This window comes from Brachycentrus maculatus, unplaced genomic scaffold (assembly GCF_059751285.1).
Source record: "Brachycentrus maculatus isolate JH-2025_06_01 unplaced genomic scaffold, ASM5975128v1 h1tg000013l, whole genome shotgun sequence".
Lineage (NCBI taxonomy): Eukaryota > Metazoa > Arthropoda > Insecta > Trichoptera > Brachycentridae > Brachycentrus > Brachycentrus maculatus.
The window spans coordinates 1,007,317-1,025,415 of record NW_028280767.1 but is presented as its reverse complement, the minus strand read 5'-3'; the positions used below and the strand labels follow the sequence as shown (position 1 = coordinate 1,025,415).

The 18,099-nt window shown below is 29.7% G+C and overlaps 1 protein-coding gene across 3 annotated transcripts in view; it reads right to left on the bottom strand.

Moving 5' to 3' along the window:
- Positions 1 to 1,161: 1,161 nt before the first annotated feature.
- DIP-delta (Dpr-interacting protein delta) overlaps positions 1,162 to 18,099 on the bottom strand; it is a 117,717-nt gene continuing 100,779 nt past the window's right edge. For 2 of the 3 annotated variants that reach the window (XM_088263740.1, XM_088263748.1), the window contains exons 8-11: positions 17,724 to 17,833; positions 15,799 to 15,861; positions 8,582 to 8,713; positions 1,162 to 4,518 (exon numbers count right to left, since the gene is read on the bottom strand). In XM_088263740.1, the coding sequence (XP_088119866.1) occupies positions 4,439 to 4,518; positions 8,582 to 8,713; positions 15,799 to 15,861; positions 17,724 to 17,833 (385 nt within the window). In that variant the 3' untranslated portion in view covers positions 1,162 to 4,438. The remainder of the gene's footprint in view (positions 4,519 to 8,581; positions 8,714 to 15,798; positions 15,862 to 17,723; positions 17,834 to 18,099) is intronic. The other variant, XM_088263756.1, reaches the window with a different exon arrangement.

Sequence of the window (18,099 nt, the reverse complement as noted above, 5' to 3'; positions counted from 1 at the left end):
TATTTTTGGTACTTTTCTCCAACCGGTTTCTATAAAAATCGTGTCTTCTTATGGTTCGGACACGTACAAAAATAAAAGTTTTATAAAATGTGCCACAAAGTATCTGCAAAAAGCACTGAAGACTTTTGAAAACTATCTTAAAAATAGCACTCTCTAAAATAATAATGATAATAATGTAATACTAATTAAAACACTACTTTATGACAACCGGTTTTTAAATAACCATTCTTACATCAAGTCAACAGTACACAAGAGTAGTTTTACACAAAGTGAATGATTAATGATAATAAGAGTGTTATATTACCATACCACAAAGTTAACAAAGCTTTCAATGTACAAAATACTTTCTTTATACTCAAAGTGTTTAATTAAGATATGTAATTTTAAAAAATCCATATTCGGAGACTTTCCTAGTAGATATTTTTTATACTGATGAAAATTATTTGGGAAATAATCAAATTCTATAACTGGATTAATACAATTCATATTTTTTTGTTTTGTTTTTTTTTTATTATTATTTTTGTTATTTTAAAACAGTAAATTCGCTTTTTATATACATATATGCAAATTTTTTTTACACAAAAGTACTTTTTAATAGATTTATATTATCCACTGACGTGATGGAATTGCATTTTAATATATTATTAGATTAAAACCAATATTTTTAGCTTTTCCACTTTATTTTTATTTGACCAGCGACCGGGTTTCGTCGTTACCGACATCATCAGACCAGTCTGATGATGTCGGTAACGACGAAACCCGGTCGCTGGTCGAATAAAAATAATGTGGAAAAGCTAAAAATATTGGTTTTAATCTAATAATATACAGAAAAGTATATTTCTCGTCCCTAGTTGTTACACATGTAAGAATAAATAATAAATTGTACGTTAAATACTTACCCATATCCTTAGTGCGCTAATGAAGATCTAAGAAAAACCTTCTTCACCCAATATCTTTACCCTTACCAAAACTGCAATATTTTTGTTTGCATTTAAATCATAAATTTTTTTCACAATCTTCTTTATTGTAAGATAGTTTATTTACTGTTTTTAAAAATAATTATCAAATAAAACAAACAAATCATGACATATTATTTGTATTTATTTCTTCGTGTGAATTCATATATATTACATAATATTTTGCTGATTTAAAAATAATATATTATAATGCTTACTTTTACCATATTCAATTGATTTAAACAAGAAAACATTGTGGAAAATAACAATTATTCATACTTATCTATACATTATATGTGGATATGGGTACTTATACTTTGTACAGTGGTTTAAACATTCGCAAAAAATATTATGAAATTTCTGACTTCTTAATATTTAATATACGATCGATTATGATTTAATATATACAACCCACCACACTTTTTCAATACAAGTTTATAAAACAATTTTCGTCAGTAGTTGTTTTGTAATATTATCACTAAGCAAATTATAAAATAGGAATTGAATCTACGACTATTTTCTTTGCTTAATTTTTCTTAATAATTAAATGTACTTAGAAACATAAAAAAAATTATAAACGTAAAACGTTAAAAAACAAAAAAGAATGTAAACATTGTTTGTGAATTTACCTATAAAAATTATCAAAAAACATTATTGTTATTTTAAAAATATAATAAAAACTTTAAATAACACAAAAATTAGTTATTTTTACAGTATTTTTAATTTAATTTATCATCGAGATTCTCAAACGATTTTTCTACTCCCAAATGCAACACCAAGCAATTTTAGCAAAACTTTAAATATTTGGCAATCAAAAATTTCAATAAACTCCCTAAAGAAATAAAAAAATAGATGATATAAAAATACTTAAGAAAAAAATTAAAGCTCCATACATTCAAGTCTTGAAAAAAATACAAAAAAAAACTATTATATCTTTTATTATATAACATTAAACCACGAGTGTAAGTCCCTCTCCAAGCACAAGTCTCTTTTATGGGGAGAGGCACAGCGAATCGAAATATAAAAGTTCTCCATATGTATAAATGATTCAAATGTATTTTGTTATAAATAAAAATGTAAATATATTAAATGAATAAAAAAAAGGATAAGTACCAGATTTTTAACCTTATAGGTGCAACTGAGACTGAATTATAAGAATAACCAAATTTAAAAGTTTTAAAAACATGTTTTATATCTTAATCACATTTCATCACTTATTTTCCTCGTTTAACTACATTGAAATTATAAAATTGTATTTCCATGATAACATACTGTAAAATTAATATCAAACATCATTATTTTATAAATAAACAATTAAATTATTTGAAAGTTCAAATATCCAAATCGCTTCTTAACTTTGATATAAAAATTTTATGGCGAACATTCGATAAATAATTGCAACAAATAAAATGTTTTGTGGGTATCTCCCCGTTTTTATTAGGCCGTAGTTTAAGTAAAAGCATTTTTATGCTTAAAACCATAGTTCAATTTTAGTACATGATTTTAATCTTCTTTACGTTATTCATGATTATCAAACATTAATATATTGGGTCATACATGATATGCATATAAATAAGCAGTACATAAATGCATTAGCTTTATTTTGTCTTAAATGGTATGAGAAAATAAAATAAAATTTTCAATTATCAATATTTTGTATGTATCGAAATCCTTGGAATCCTTCACAAATCTGGGTTCATTTACTTAGGGTTTGTTTTCACATTTTAGCATCTCGGCATATATGTAGAAGAATATGAAAGTCCAGGTATTTGCAGGGCTTACGACTCATCAAAAGCTCGTTTGAGTGATCTCTTTATACACGTGTTACATTCCTCATTCTAGCCATGATTGACAACCAAATTTTTGTCACCCCTTAAACCACAGTACTCGAATTTCGGAAATTCGATGCTGTGGTTGTCAATCATGGGTAGAATGTTATACGTGTATAAATTGATCACTATAACCAGCCTTTATAAGGTCGTTAGTCCTGTAAACTCTTAGACTTAATATTCTTGATCTATATTGAGATGTCAAAATATAATGTTGACAAATTGTAACATCTTAAATTAAAAAAAAAAATAATTAAAAAACAAAACTAAATCTTTGTTTGCAACCACTTTTATTTTGTTCAACTTTTCTCCAACTGGTTTCGACAAGAACCTTGTCATCTTCAGCTGAAGAAAAGTACCAATAATAGAAGTGGAAAATATGTCATAATGTATTATATTTGCAAAAAAAATCAAGATTTTTTCAACTATTATACATATATATTATATTTAAACTCTAAATTTCAAGCAATTGCATCGAGTAATTGTTACGTACTTACTATGTACAAAAGTCATTTTTATTACAAAGATTGACTCTTTTTTATAAAATTACTTATCAGTCAATCGAAAATGATCAATTAATTAAGAATAAAAGTAATTTGTTCAAGTAATACGTGGATATGTTTACGGTATACATAATTTCACTTTAATATTATTATAAATTCACATTGAATTCAGGTGAATTTAAATTCATTGATATAAATTTGCAGGTACATACTTATATTATGTATTTGTTCAATGTTTAAATTAATTGTGATATGCTATTTTATGATAATTGTCTGATTTATAAATAAAAATGGGACTGACTCGTAGAAAAGAAGACCAACATTTGACATTTCTATATACTGTTCGTTGTTCCACTCACATGACATATAATTACATACCTCAACGTGATATCAAAGTGTATTTACATTTTTACAATATTAAAATCTTATATTTTATTTCATTTTTAACATTTTTCCGAGTTTTAAACTCATATCTCAACACCTACATTTTTTTCAAACAATCTCTTTCACTTATGAAAATAAACAAAAACAGCGAATATTATAATATTTTATGAGTGCTCATTTAAAAGATATAGGAAGATTTCTTAAAAATGTCTCCGAATATTAAAATTCATCTAACGTTACGTAAAATGATATTTTATATCAATTTAATTAATCAATATGTAATTTGTTATCACGTTCCATACATCGACTGTGCAAAACATAAATGTCAAGCACAAATGTATAAAAGGTATATTTTATTTTTACATAAGGTATGTATCGTGTGACCAAAGAAAAGTTTGTATTTACATAAAAAGTGGTATCTAATTATCGATTTTATAATATATATATATATATATTTATATTTTTATATTTTTTACACGAGTGTTAATCAATATTTTTTAAGCTAAATCGTTTATCTTTCCACAGTCGAAAAATTAATTGTTTTTAATGTACCTAAATATACTTACATTCATAATTCTTCATTCACTCGTTATTCAAATTCATTTCAATAATTATCTAGAGTATTATGCTTAAATTTACTAGCTAATTTATTTTATGATATATTTATAACGATATTTTTTTATGACAAAAAGCCACAAGTGCCTTATACTTATAGAAGAGTTCGTATTGAGTTTACTTATTTAAATTGATTTGATTATACCTTACATTACACTGTTAGGAAGATATGAACCATGAATGTGGCAAAGATATAAGCTGATCTCCATTTCACAGCCACGCAGACTCCACCTGAAAGACGAAATAAACAAATAAAACGAAATTCTTAAAAAAGTTTTGGCGTATAATTAGTAGAATTCCATTTCAATTTAAGTATTCAATACAAAAATCAAACAGTGATTTTTTCTGTCTACAAAATTGTATTTCATTATTAAAAACACAAAAAATTAAATTTGTGACAGTTGTTTCGCCTTGTTGTGGCATTCTCAAACCCTCAACTATTGTTTTCTCTCATAATTATTACTGCACATGTTAAAACTATTACTTAAGTACCTAGAATAATTACCCATAGTCTGTTTAATCTTCTTAGAAGTTTGAAAATGCCATAAAAAGCAGAAAAAATTGTCACAATTTCGTATAAAAAAACCAAATTGTAAAACATATTGCAATAAATCATTTAATATTGTTCACTTCAAATTTGAAGCACGAGACTCAAATTATTGCCATAGCGTCTTCACGACTAAGATAACGTAGCATTGCCCAACTGCAGTACTTAATGCGTAAAAAATACACTTCCTAAGATAATTTATGTATTTTTTTATCCACACACCTTTTCGGTTTATAAATTATGTTACTCATTTTTAAAAAAATATTCTTACATCTTACTCAAGCATAGAGTACATACAAATCTATACATTAATTTTTCAATTAAACTTTTTGTGTTTCAACAAATATGACGTGAGAAACACGATTTTATATAGGGACCATCATCTGCCATTGGCTGGTTTAAATAATCCCTTAATGTACTTTAAAACAATACCCAATCTACGCATGGTTAAAAACCGTATTATTATAATTTTGGAAAATTTTATAACTAAGTTTTTGCCGTTATTTTTAATTATAAAATAAATCTAAACTTTAATAAAATTCATCAACTTAACGGTTCCGCTAAGTAAATATTATGCTTAAGACTTCTCAATAACTTTATAAAATTTTTCAACAACTTTATTGGCTTCGTTTATTAAAGCTCTTGTCTTACCTACAGTCTGGAATTGTAAATCGTAAACGAATATAAAATTCAAAAATAAAGCACTCATATAAGACCACATTTTTAATTTATCATTATAAACACAACTAGTTTTGATAATATTTTGAAATATTACCATTTAAGTATTTTTTGGTGGGAGTATAAACATTTTTTTCAAAATTTTCAAACATTTAATTTTTTTAAATTTATAAACCTCCAATAATTGTTTAAATTAAAGTGACATATATTTACTACTTAGTGCCAGAAAAGAAGATTCTCAGGAGCATATATATTTAAAGTCTACGAGATAGAATAAGGAACACCAGGATAAGAGAAATATGGGAGATCGAAGATGTCGTTAGATGGTGATGGCAACGAAGAAGACAATGGTATGCGCATTTGAGGAGAATGGAACCATCCAGACTCCCCCATTGCATTGCACGGTCAACTCCAAGGTAGAAAATTCTCGGACAGACCACCAAAGTGATAGATTGACAGCTGGAATAGAATAATCTTTATTGCAGGAGGCTAACACCCCTTAAAAAATACCACATGTTCTACACCAAGTAGTAGAAGAAGAAGATTTTAATACTTTTTATCTAACTAGGGTTTTATGAGTTCAAACTGATTAACAAAAAGGTTAATTTGTATCCTGTCAACTGTAACATACGTTTGCACTTCTGTTATTATCTTAAAATCTTTTTATACATATAATATAATGAAATCAATAAAATAATAATAATAAAACGCTTATAGGTGCATAGAGCACTGTGTCATACAAAAACAGTGTTATCTTGATCGTTTGCACATGAAAGAAAGGTGATCAGCCCTCCGTTTCAGGTACCAGTCCATGGTAATATCAAATAAATACAACAGTGAAAAAATCACTTATATTTATTTTACCCGCCTTGGGAATCGAGCCCGGGACCTCCAGAACGGTAGCCGAGCGTGCTGACCATTACAATACGGAGGTGGACGAATGAAATTAATAAATACTCCTAAATAGATATTTCACCCAGGTTAGTTGTCACATTTCTAGAACCTACTTTACCCTTGCTTAAATCCGCTATCGTTTTTATTTCATCATCACTCTAAGCATGTTTATACAACGACCCTTTATTTCGAGCCAAGATCAAGAGACAACAAAAGCTAATCTTAGACAAAACGTTCAATTTATTTAGGTCAATCGAGAAACTAAGGCGATACGTGAACGATACGGACTCTACTTGAGAAACACGCTATGGTACAATGCTAATCTTTTATATGGAATGCATTTCCTTGAACAATTATTTTATTCAAATTGTTGCCGTTATATACATTTTAATAAAGATAAAAAAATGTGGAAGTCTGGATATTTACCTTCAAAGACAAGCTTAAATGATCAACTTACACACAGTGTAACATTCTCCATTCTATTCATGATTGACAATATAAAAGTATATATATATATATATATATATATATATATATATATATATATATATATATATATATATATATATATATATATATATATATATATATATATATATATATATATATATATATATATATATATATATATATATATATATATATATATATAACCCCAAGTGTAATCTCCTATCACATATTCATTGTACTACTCTTGGTTAAGTTTATCAAAGTCCATCACATCTTGTTGAAAAGGTTTTTTTTTGCTCCTTAGTGGAGGAATTATCGAACAATCACATTTTTAGAATAATGTATATAAAGATAACATGTTATTTTAATTTTTGAAATTAATTAATAAAAAATAATTACTGAAACGCTGAAACATTGAAAAAAATTATTCTCGTGTGTTTTTAACTACTGACAAAACTTATTACTTATAACTTCATTAAATACCTACTATTATTCCAACAATAACTATGCCGTTTCCCAAATTATGTTGTTCATTTACTAAGAATCGAATGAAAACGATATAGTTTAAAAATTTTATGAAGCGTATTATTTGACAAGTTATTATTTTCAAGACATTTTTGGTGCGTCCGCATTTTCTTTAAAGAGTTAAGTCTCATAATCATAATCATTCATTCACCATTCTGTTCGTGATTGACAAACACACTACTTAAAGTTCCAAATATTAGTAGGTAAGTAGTACGGTTACCAATCATGCATAGAATGGTGACTGTTACGCGTATGTAAGGTGATCACTCAAACCAAACTATGAAAGATCGTGAACTTTATATTAACAGGAATACGGATGTCTAAGTATTGACCCAGATTTTTATAATCTTCTTCATCCTTGTTCAGATATAAATATGATTCATTTCACCCCCAAGGACCTAAAATAACTGTTTCAGAATATTCGACTCGTTAACAATCGATTCATCGATTGACTATTAGCACTATTTAAAACCATGCAGAACTCTCTCAACCATGAAATATGGAAATATGGCCATGAATAACAACGGGCCGAAATTGTATCTGTTTAACATATTACATATTACGAGATTATTATTTTTCAATTACCTAATGTCCAAGTGACTCTGAAATCTAGCTACAGTTTATGCAACACCGCTTACCATGACCCTACTTAGACTTCAACTTTTTAAGTTTTAAGACCTATGCCTACTCATGAGTGGATTTACTCTTTATTTTTAAAGTTACTATAATTTCATGTAATTTATGAGTGAAAATTCTAGGTTTTCCGCCTCTGTAGTGTAACGGTCAGCACGTTCGGCTACCGTGAGAAATACAATTTATTCAATTTAAAATAATTTAAGAATGTTTTTTATTTAAGTTTCACATAGTAAATACTACTATTTCTTAAAATCTATTGTGATACATGTTACGATGCAATTTCGTAACATTTTCAAATATGTTGTTAGAAAATAATGCGGGATGCATCAAAACACGCGTCACAATAGATTTAAAGAAGTTAAATTTACCAGGTAAAAATTTAATAAAAAATGGTTAGATTTTATAACAAAATGACTGCCGAATCAATCAATAAAATTTATGAATGATTTTGTACGATTTTCGATCGGTTGAATAAATCCGCGCTTCATACAACAAAATAGCCAAATGAATTTTGTGGTGGTACAGAATGTTCGCAAATTTAGAATAGTTCGGGAATGCGTCTACCTGAGGTATCGTTCGGGCGCGACGCGCGGTCCGCGTCGGGCGTCTCGCGCGGCGCCGCCGTCGCCGGGGCGGGCGTCGCGGCGGCGGCGGGCGCGACGGCCGCCTGCGACGCGCGGGTCGCATTCCGCCTACCTGCAAGCATCAAACAGTGTTATCATGTCGTCAGGGCCCAATCGTCATCGGCACCCAAATTTTGCAAAGCCAAATTTAAAAAAAAAAAAATATTAATTTTTTGTGCGTTTTCAATTAGATTAATCGATTTGTGAGATTTTAGAATTTAGATTTCATTTTTCAAAATTTATTTTTTGACTTATCTATGATGGTCTAAAAATAAATATTAGATGTTGATATGTACGGATAAAAGGAGAATTTCCTAAAATGTTGAAAGTAAATTTCAGACGGGTGAGCGTTGAAACGACGAATGTTGGAAATAAAGAGTTATAAAAACTTTTACGAAAGATTCTCGCATGGTATTTCATCCGATAAATGCAATTCATATTTATTCATTCATATTTATGTATTTACATTTATATATATATATTTATATATATATATATATATATATATATATATATATATATATATATATATATATATATATATATATATATATATATATATATATATGTATATATATATATATATATATATATATATATATATATATATATATATATATATATATATATATATATATATATATATATATATATATATATATATATATATATATATATATATATATATAAATATGCATTATATATATGTGTGTATATAAATACTGGTAAGTTTATTAATTTATTGAGGAAAATACTGAGCAATACTGATTGAATATGCGCGGATTTTCAGGCTTAATCGAAATTTGAAACCAGCATTAATAGTTTAATTTGACGCAAAAAATAACTAAATAACATCGAATTATCAAAATTAGTTCAAATTTATTTGATAACCGTGCTTTTCACAATAATTGCTTTTACTTGTCGGCTAATTCCAGTCATTAAAAATAAAACAGTTCGGAGATATGTCAAAAATATTACATGATGTCAGGTTTGTATACGAGTGTTACAGGTGTAATAAAAAAGAATTTTTTAAATACTTTCTTACTATTTTATATATAATAATATTCCCATGCTTATCGAGGAAAATTTAGCATGATTAAGTATTTCAAATACATAAAAGTGGTAAGGTTAGGAGTCGGAATAATCGGCAGGTATGTATGAGGACATGCATGAATATGAGAGACGGAGATTGTTAGACTGATTGATGTGGCGTTCTATTCTCTCTGCCCGCCACTACAGAAAGCAACGTGATGGTAAGTATGTAAGTTATTAAGCAAAATATTGGTACTCGCAATAAATTATGTGGTCATTTCCCACAAATTTAATTTATGAGTATTTTCTGTTGCATAATACAATATATGATACACCTCTAGTATTCTATTAAAATGAAGAGGCTGGATTGATTAAAAATTTAGTTGGAGGACATAGTTGATGGGGAATATATTCGAAATTGCATTGTTTTTAATAAAAATATTATGACTCCAACGATAGTGACAAATATTTTATGGAAACTGGGGTTTGTTTGCATTTGATCATAGTGCTGAGCAAACTATGGAACAAAAAATAGGTTTATGATAATTATAAAATTTTGGTTGGAAGAAGTATATTTTCCTTTTTTTATATGTATATAAAATGGAAAGTATACTTTTAGATATTATTATTTTATACATAAATATTTTATTAGAGCTAACAATATTAGTATTAATCATATTTGATATTTGAAATCGATGGACATTTTAATTAAGTTATAATAAAATATTTATTGTGATTTTAAAACCAAGTTACATTTTAGTTATTATATTATCACTTAAAATCGTTTAAATATGCGAAACAATTCTTGGTCGTTTAAACACGATACACAAGATTGTTAAATATATTAAAGTGAAAATATAATACTACAGTGATTAAAACTGAAATAAAATAATTCAAGATTATGACTCCTTCAGTAAAAAACTTCAGCAAAAAATTTCCCTGTTTACTCATAGATAAACACCAATAATCGAAATAGAGTTTCCAAATTCGTCGATCAAAGACTTATATGAACACGACCTTCATCCCTTACTTTCGATAACCGTTATTAGCCTCTTGCGACGCTTCTGACGCCTTTCTTTAAAAAAATCTATTGAAAGATTTAAAACCGACTGTATGAGCTTCAACGAAAGTATTAAATGCAATTTCAGCAAGGGGAAAGAAAGGATTCGGCAAAGCTACTGAAAAATAGAATTTTGAGTTGAGGACTTAAAAGCTTGTATTTACATAAATAAATGATTTTAAAAATGCACGATCTACGTGTCTCTCAATATTTTTCCTCAAAGGACTATAATAAACTAAGCGCTAAGAATTTATGTATCCATATCTTGTATATTTTTATCAATCTTTCCATCCCTAAAAACGTGCTTTCCAAATATACAAAATCATCTATGAGTATGTGTGGCAAAATTTCCCCATTTACTATTATTTTACACCCAGATTTACATTCATCTCTTTCAAAAACCATGACTTAGGATTTGCCAAAATATATCAGAAAATCACTTTCCTTGCACACATCATACATCCCTGTCACCAGCGCCTGTTCTCTGGTACTGGCAAGAAGCTCAGCATCGTCACCATACAAAAGGCAACAGACAGTCAAATTAATCATTCTAACTCCTATATTTGTTTTTTTTTCAGTTTTTTCATGCAATTATATAGCTTCATTTTAGTTATTATATTTTTTTAAAGAAAAATATTTGCGATTTTATTAATAACACAAATACTTCATACTATTTCTATGAGCCTAAGCGGCTCATTATTAGAAATAGATATGAAATTGTGGAAGAGGGGGTTCGAACTAAGAAACTCTGACATAAGAGTCCGCGACAGTAATCATGGGACCACAACCCGACTCTTAATTCTATGTACTACGTTATACTAGTCTTCTTCTTCTTCTTTTCGTAGATCCTAGGGATCTGTTTGTGCCTTCGCATGTCGTTCTTGGGATGTTGACTCCCAGCTGTCTTTCCATCTTTTCGAAGGTCTGCCTGGGGGTCTTCGTCTTTCAGGGTTACCTTGAAGGGCGATACGTGGAAGTCTGTCTTCTGACATTTTGTTTATATGTTCATTTCAGTATCGCCTTCGTTGTCGTCTCCACCTCACGATATCCTCCGTCTTACACATGCTCCATATGTCGGTATTTCTTAATCGGTCTTGCATTGTGTTTCCGTTGTTTATACTAGTGTTCTTTTTAAATAACCTTCTTTATATTTTTGAATTATTAATATTTTTTAAAAATTCTAGCAACAGGGTGCATTGGATAGCTTGATGGGCCTTAGTACCTAACCTAATAATAAAATAAAAGTAAAAAAAAAATCTTCGTATGATATACTTATCAACAATTTGCAATTCTTGCCTTTTATCCTCACAACGCTTATGAGATTTATTTGAATCAAATCTTATGTAGGCAGACCTTTGGCATTAATGCCAAATATTAATAAGGTTTTATGAAAGAGAACATGGCATCTAATTCTTTTCTAGATCTTTATGTTCCGAGTTATCTTTAGATCTGATATAATCATGTATTTTACTCAGGTCGAAGGCTCGGAGGGAATGGATGAACGTTAGTAGACGGTCGGCTTCACGATTTATTGGAGGGAATAAAGCAAGTTAAATTACATGCAATTCCTTTTCTTAGCCTTGCGTACGACTTTATACTCACATTCTATTGCAACCCTCTTTGTTCAGAACTAATATCAAGACGACACGACCCCAACGGCTCCCTTATTTATTGTCTTCTTCATTTCGTTTTCATTCAAACCCTCATCCGCACCAGATGGTGCATAGGGCACTGCATAATTTAAACGCAGTTTTATCTTGATCGTTATTTACTAACACATGAAGGATAGGTATTTGCATATTCTAAAAAATATGGCTCTCAGTGAATCCGGACGCTAAATGAATAATATTATGGCGAGTAAGGCCTTAATACACACAACAATATTTAAACTCCACCCTTTAGTATAACAATGTCATATATACCTTTCCATTTTGGCTGAAAGGTTAACCCAACTTAGGGAAATATCGGAGAGCGAAGCGAACTAACAACAAAAAGTTTGTTTTCCCATTCAACAATAGCGAGAGAGGCATTACTTAACATCCGTTTTTCCGCAGTGAGCTCAGCCGACGACTCCATCCCTTGAGCTTGTCACTTGATAGGTAAACTAGGGTTGTCAAGGGTGTCACACCTTCGTCATCTGGCCGGTCCACGGCCTACTAGAGCGCGACGTGTCGCGCGCCGGATGCGGCGGTCACTTTGGGCGACTCGCGTCAACCCGGGTGGCGAGTTCGCCGTGAAACTATTACTCAAACACCGGGAATGTTAAATGGGAAAATTTTGACACAGGAGTGACGTCTTGTTGTATTTTAATCCGAACTCCTAGTTGGTACCTTGTTCATTTAAAGGCGTCCATTAAACGTATACATGTGTATAACATATAGATCACTCCTTTTAAGAACGTCATAAATCAAACATCGTCAATTTTCAGTTGTGTTTCATGTTTCCGGAATGCCCAGAAAATGTACTATATCCCAGCAAAAGAGGCATATTTTTCACTTAATAATTACCCGTTACATGGCAAAAAGTGTTGTTTTTGGATTTTGAAGAAAAGGTATTGTTTAATTATTTAAAAAAAAAAAAAACTCAATATTTTTCAAATGGAGAAAAAACCTTCAGGTTTTACCTAAAAAGATCTGTTGCACAGTAAAAAGTGCATTAAGTGGCTTAATATTTATTTTTAATACATTGTATTATATTTTATTTTTAAACTTAAAAAATGTTTTCTTGAAAAATCAAGTTTTTTTGATTTATGACGTTCTTGAAAGGAGTGAGCGATAAATACAATTAAACATTAGTACCTACTAACGCAGTGGTCGCAAACTTATTAGACAAAGAGCTAAATATGCACATTATAACGATCAAATCTTTCTTGATAGCCAAATCTGTTTTGCAATTTGAGTACGCCTTAATTATAATTTTAAGCGTTTTTATGACATCCCAATGTAGATGTAGAAGAATATGGAAGTTTGGTTATTTACAGGGCTTATGACCTGTCACAGAAATGGTTAATCGATCACTTTGCACTCGTGTTACATTCACCAATTCTACCCATTATGTCAATCACACTAAACCACGATACTCAAATTTTCGAAACATCTAGATATATCGATTAATTTTTCTCCATCCTTATTTCCTCATTTTTAGGTCATTAATTCCTCATTACATCATTATTCCCTCATCCCACCATAGATGGCTATTGTGTTACGAGTTTGATCTATCTATGATAGTTTGAAGAATCTAATGTAGTATTTCAAATACTTAAAATTGGTCAAGTCAGAAGTCGGAATAATCGGTGCGTATTTTTTTGAGGAGATGCATGAATATGGAAGAGGCGAAGACAGATTCACGTGATGTTATTTTCTCTCTGTCTACCTCTGCGGAAAGCAGCGTGATGGTTTGTCATAAAGTTAGTTTATATTTTTTTAATATTACTCGGAACTGTGCAGGACTGATCACCTTGTCTTCATATGATAAACGGATAAATAAACAGTGCATCAATTTGGTGCAGTGCCCTATGCACTATTGAGATCAGATAAGGGTGAGTTAAAGCAAATTTGAAGTTAAATAATATTTTTAAAATAAAATTGGCACTTTATTTTTAACCAATTTTATTTATGGTACTTTTCTCCAACCGGATTCGACAAGAACGTTGGTATCTTTAGGGATGGATATGTACATATCAAAAGATGGCAGGGTTCTTATTGAAATTGGTTGGGGACCAATACCAAAAATTAAGAAAGTTTTAGTTTTATTTTACAAAGTTTTTTTTTTTTAATTTGCACAAAGTATCTGCAAAAAACCTTCAATATAAAATAATTTTCTTTATCAACGTTTATCGAGTTTCGATTACTGAATTTCACATTTCGGTTTTTGTCTCGTTTTTTTTTTAAAATATTTTTGTGCCAATTGTAATAAGATGAAATTATGACTGACTTACTGACAACTTAAAATATTTAAATCAACATTTAAATTTTCGTGACATCAAATATTTACGACAAAATACGACTACGCAAATGAATAAAGACTTTTTCAATTGACAATTTCATTTAACTTAATTTTGTACAAACCTGTTATCGAATTTTAATCTAAGTTATATTTTATATTGATTTGAAATTTACTTTGACGAAAATCACTATAGTTTAAATATGATTTTTTTTATAACTATCGATGTTTTCATAAAAAAATGAAAATGCAAACATAAATATATATTTTAATGTCCCAAAAATGACGAAGGTGAATATGTAAATCTGGCTATTAAAAGAACTTATAACCTTCATCATATTCTATGTTTGATTGACAACCACACTACTGAAAATTTTGAAAAATTATAATTAAAATATAATTTTGTTTTAAAATCACTAAAAATAGGGTTATTGTGATTTTAAAACAAAGTTCCATTTAAATTATAAACCCTTTTGAATTAAACTGTACATTGAGAGGTTCACCTTTCAAGTTTGTAACAGATAGCAGCACTATCTGTTAATTCCAACAAAGATATGAATGCGATCGTTATAACACAACAAATATGCAAATTATAAAAATTTTGTTTGAGAATTAATGCAATATATAATATTTAGAATTTTTACTCCAATACAAACAAAAAATCAGTACAAATTTTCTGTTTTCACATATTGATGAGAACTTTAGTAGTATTAGAAACTTGCTAGTAAATAAATAAAACATAATCCTCACCCTAATGGTGCATAGGGCACTGCGTCATATCAACGCAGTGTTATCTTGATCGTTTACACATGAAGGAAAGGTGATCAGCCCTCCGCTTCAGGTACCAGTCCAGGGTAATATTGAATAAATATTACAGTAAAAAAATCACATATTTATTTTACCCCCCTTGGGAATCAAACCCGTGACCTCCAGAACGGTAGCCACTACGGAGGCTCCAGTACTCCATTACACTACGGAGGCAGACAGTTCTGGAAACTAGTCGTGTTAAAATTCATAAATGAAAAAGTGGCCTCATAGAAGTGTTTTATTTTTATATATAGCATAAATTAGTCTTACTGGTTATTTAACTACTAAACAAAAATGCAGAACAAATCAAACCTTACCTTCTTTGTTTGAATTACTCTTCATCTCCGTTGCTTTCGGAGGAAGGGTTGGCATTGGAATTTCTGTGAAAGATATATTAAAAACATTATCTTCAATCGATCCAAAAATAAATCCTTACTCGTAAATCAACAGGCACAAAAATTTTGCATGTAAATTAAATTGCTCTTCGTCGAGATAATCTTGAAAAATTAGATATTAGTAAAGCAATTCATAAAGACTTACCCATAGCAAATAACCAATCAAATTGAGCTTCAAGTCCGCTTTAGAAAATATTGCAACTGTGGTTGATTTATCTTATTTTTCTCTCTTATATAATCTCTTATAAATCTCTTAAAAATATATATTGCATATGTAAATAGGACACACTTGACCTGATGATCAAAATAACTAATTTTGATATCAGCAGTCAAAAAAGCAATGTTTTAAAGTGGTATTACACAAAGAGAACAATGAATGATAAGGAGAGTGTTATATTACTAAACCGCAAAGTTTACAATGCTTTTTATCTTCTTCCTGACTCCATCCCAACTTATCGTCTTTGTAGACTGTTGGGATCAGTTCTCCTCGTCCTCCGGTTGTAGGTCCTTCTTTCTTGGATAACGTCACCTAAGTCATGCCTACGAAGCATGTTATCTTTCTGCAGCATCCATGATTTTTTTTGGTCTTCCACTAGATGACATTCGAAGAAAATCCATGGAGTTTGCTTAGTTTGCAATATATTCGTGTTTTCAGCATTCTTAGTGTCCATATTATCTCAGTTGCCTTTTGTCTACCTGACTATTAATAACTGTTACACCCTGGCTTCCGCGAATGTGTGAACTGTCTTTTTGACTCCAAGGGACACTCCAGTTAACCATCTAAACCCTTGGTCGTCAAACTGCGGCCCGCGGCAGATATTTGTGCGGCCCGCGATATAGCAAACAATTTTAGTAGATTAAATAGAATATTATAAACTACGTATAAAAATTACATAAAAAATATGTTTGTAGTTCTAATAAAAGTCTTGAATAACAAACTGTTTTTTCTTTCTTTTTTTATCAGGGATGATACAGATATCTTTATCTTTACAGATATTTGTGCGGCCCGCGATAAAGCAAACAATTTTAGTAGATTAAATATAATATTATAAACTACGTATAAAAATTACATAAAAAATATGTTTGTAGTTCTAATAAAAATCTTGAATAATAAACTGTTTTTTCTTTCTTTTTTTATCAGGGATGATACAGATATCTTTATCCATATCCAAATCTTTCGGAAATCCGAAATAAAAAAATATCCGTATCCGAATTCGATATAAAAAATGATTCGGATAATTGCGGATGTTACTCTAAATTACATTTTCAATTGACATGACCCGATATTAATATTTGTTTTGAGTTAAGACAGAGATTATCTTTGACTGTTTTAGCACTGCGACTAACTTTATTTTTACAATATGTTGAGTAATTAAAATCTCGATAGAGACAAAGAATATTTTTAATTTATTTCAGGGAATAGCATCAAGTGGCCACTTAAACCAGCCAATGACAGGTCATAAGCCCTGTAAATGGCTAGATAGGGGTAGGGGTTGGCTAGGAGTATGTATAGGAGCTTCGAGCTGGAAGCTAGCATGTAACAGTCGGCTATCGTACATAATACCCAATTCATAAGTGTGCGGCCCGCAGTGATACCTCACATTGTTTCATGTGGCCCTTGACCAGAAAAGTGTGACGACCGCTGATCTAAAGATTTACATCTTAGCAGTTTCGGTTGCCTAGAGTAGGTGTTATACATACATCGTCCAGCATTCGGAACCATAGTGGAGTTTTAAAGCTTCGGATAGTAAAGCCATATATTATAGTAAAGCCGTAGTTGACAATGCTTTTAATTTATATAAAAATATATTTACTGTTTAAATCTATAAATTTACTAAAAAGCTTACCGTATAATCTAATAGATCCTTCGGTTTCTCCGAGAGAATTTTTGGAAATGCATTTATAGTTTCCAAAATCACCTAGTTGAAGCTGGCGCACTGTCAATTTCATGTGTGCTCTGGAACAAAGGAAACATAAATCCATTATTTTTATTTACATTTGAAGCACTAACTTTGGGATTTTTCATTTTAACAATTAAAATGTAACTTATTTTATTTATTGTTTCGGCATTAACTTAAAGCTAAAAAACATAAGCTAAAAAAATGAATTGAGAAAGATATTTTTGGCGTATGTGATTATAATCCACCAATATAAGTATATCTCATTTATTGTTTCGGCATTAACTTTGTGGTAAGACATGTTACAATGATTAAAGAAAACACT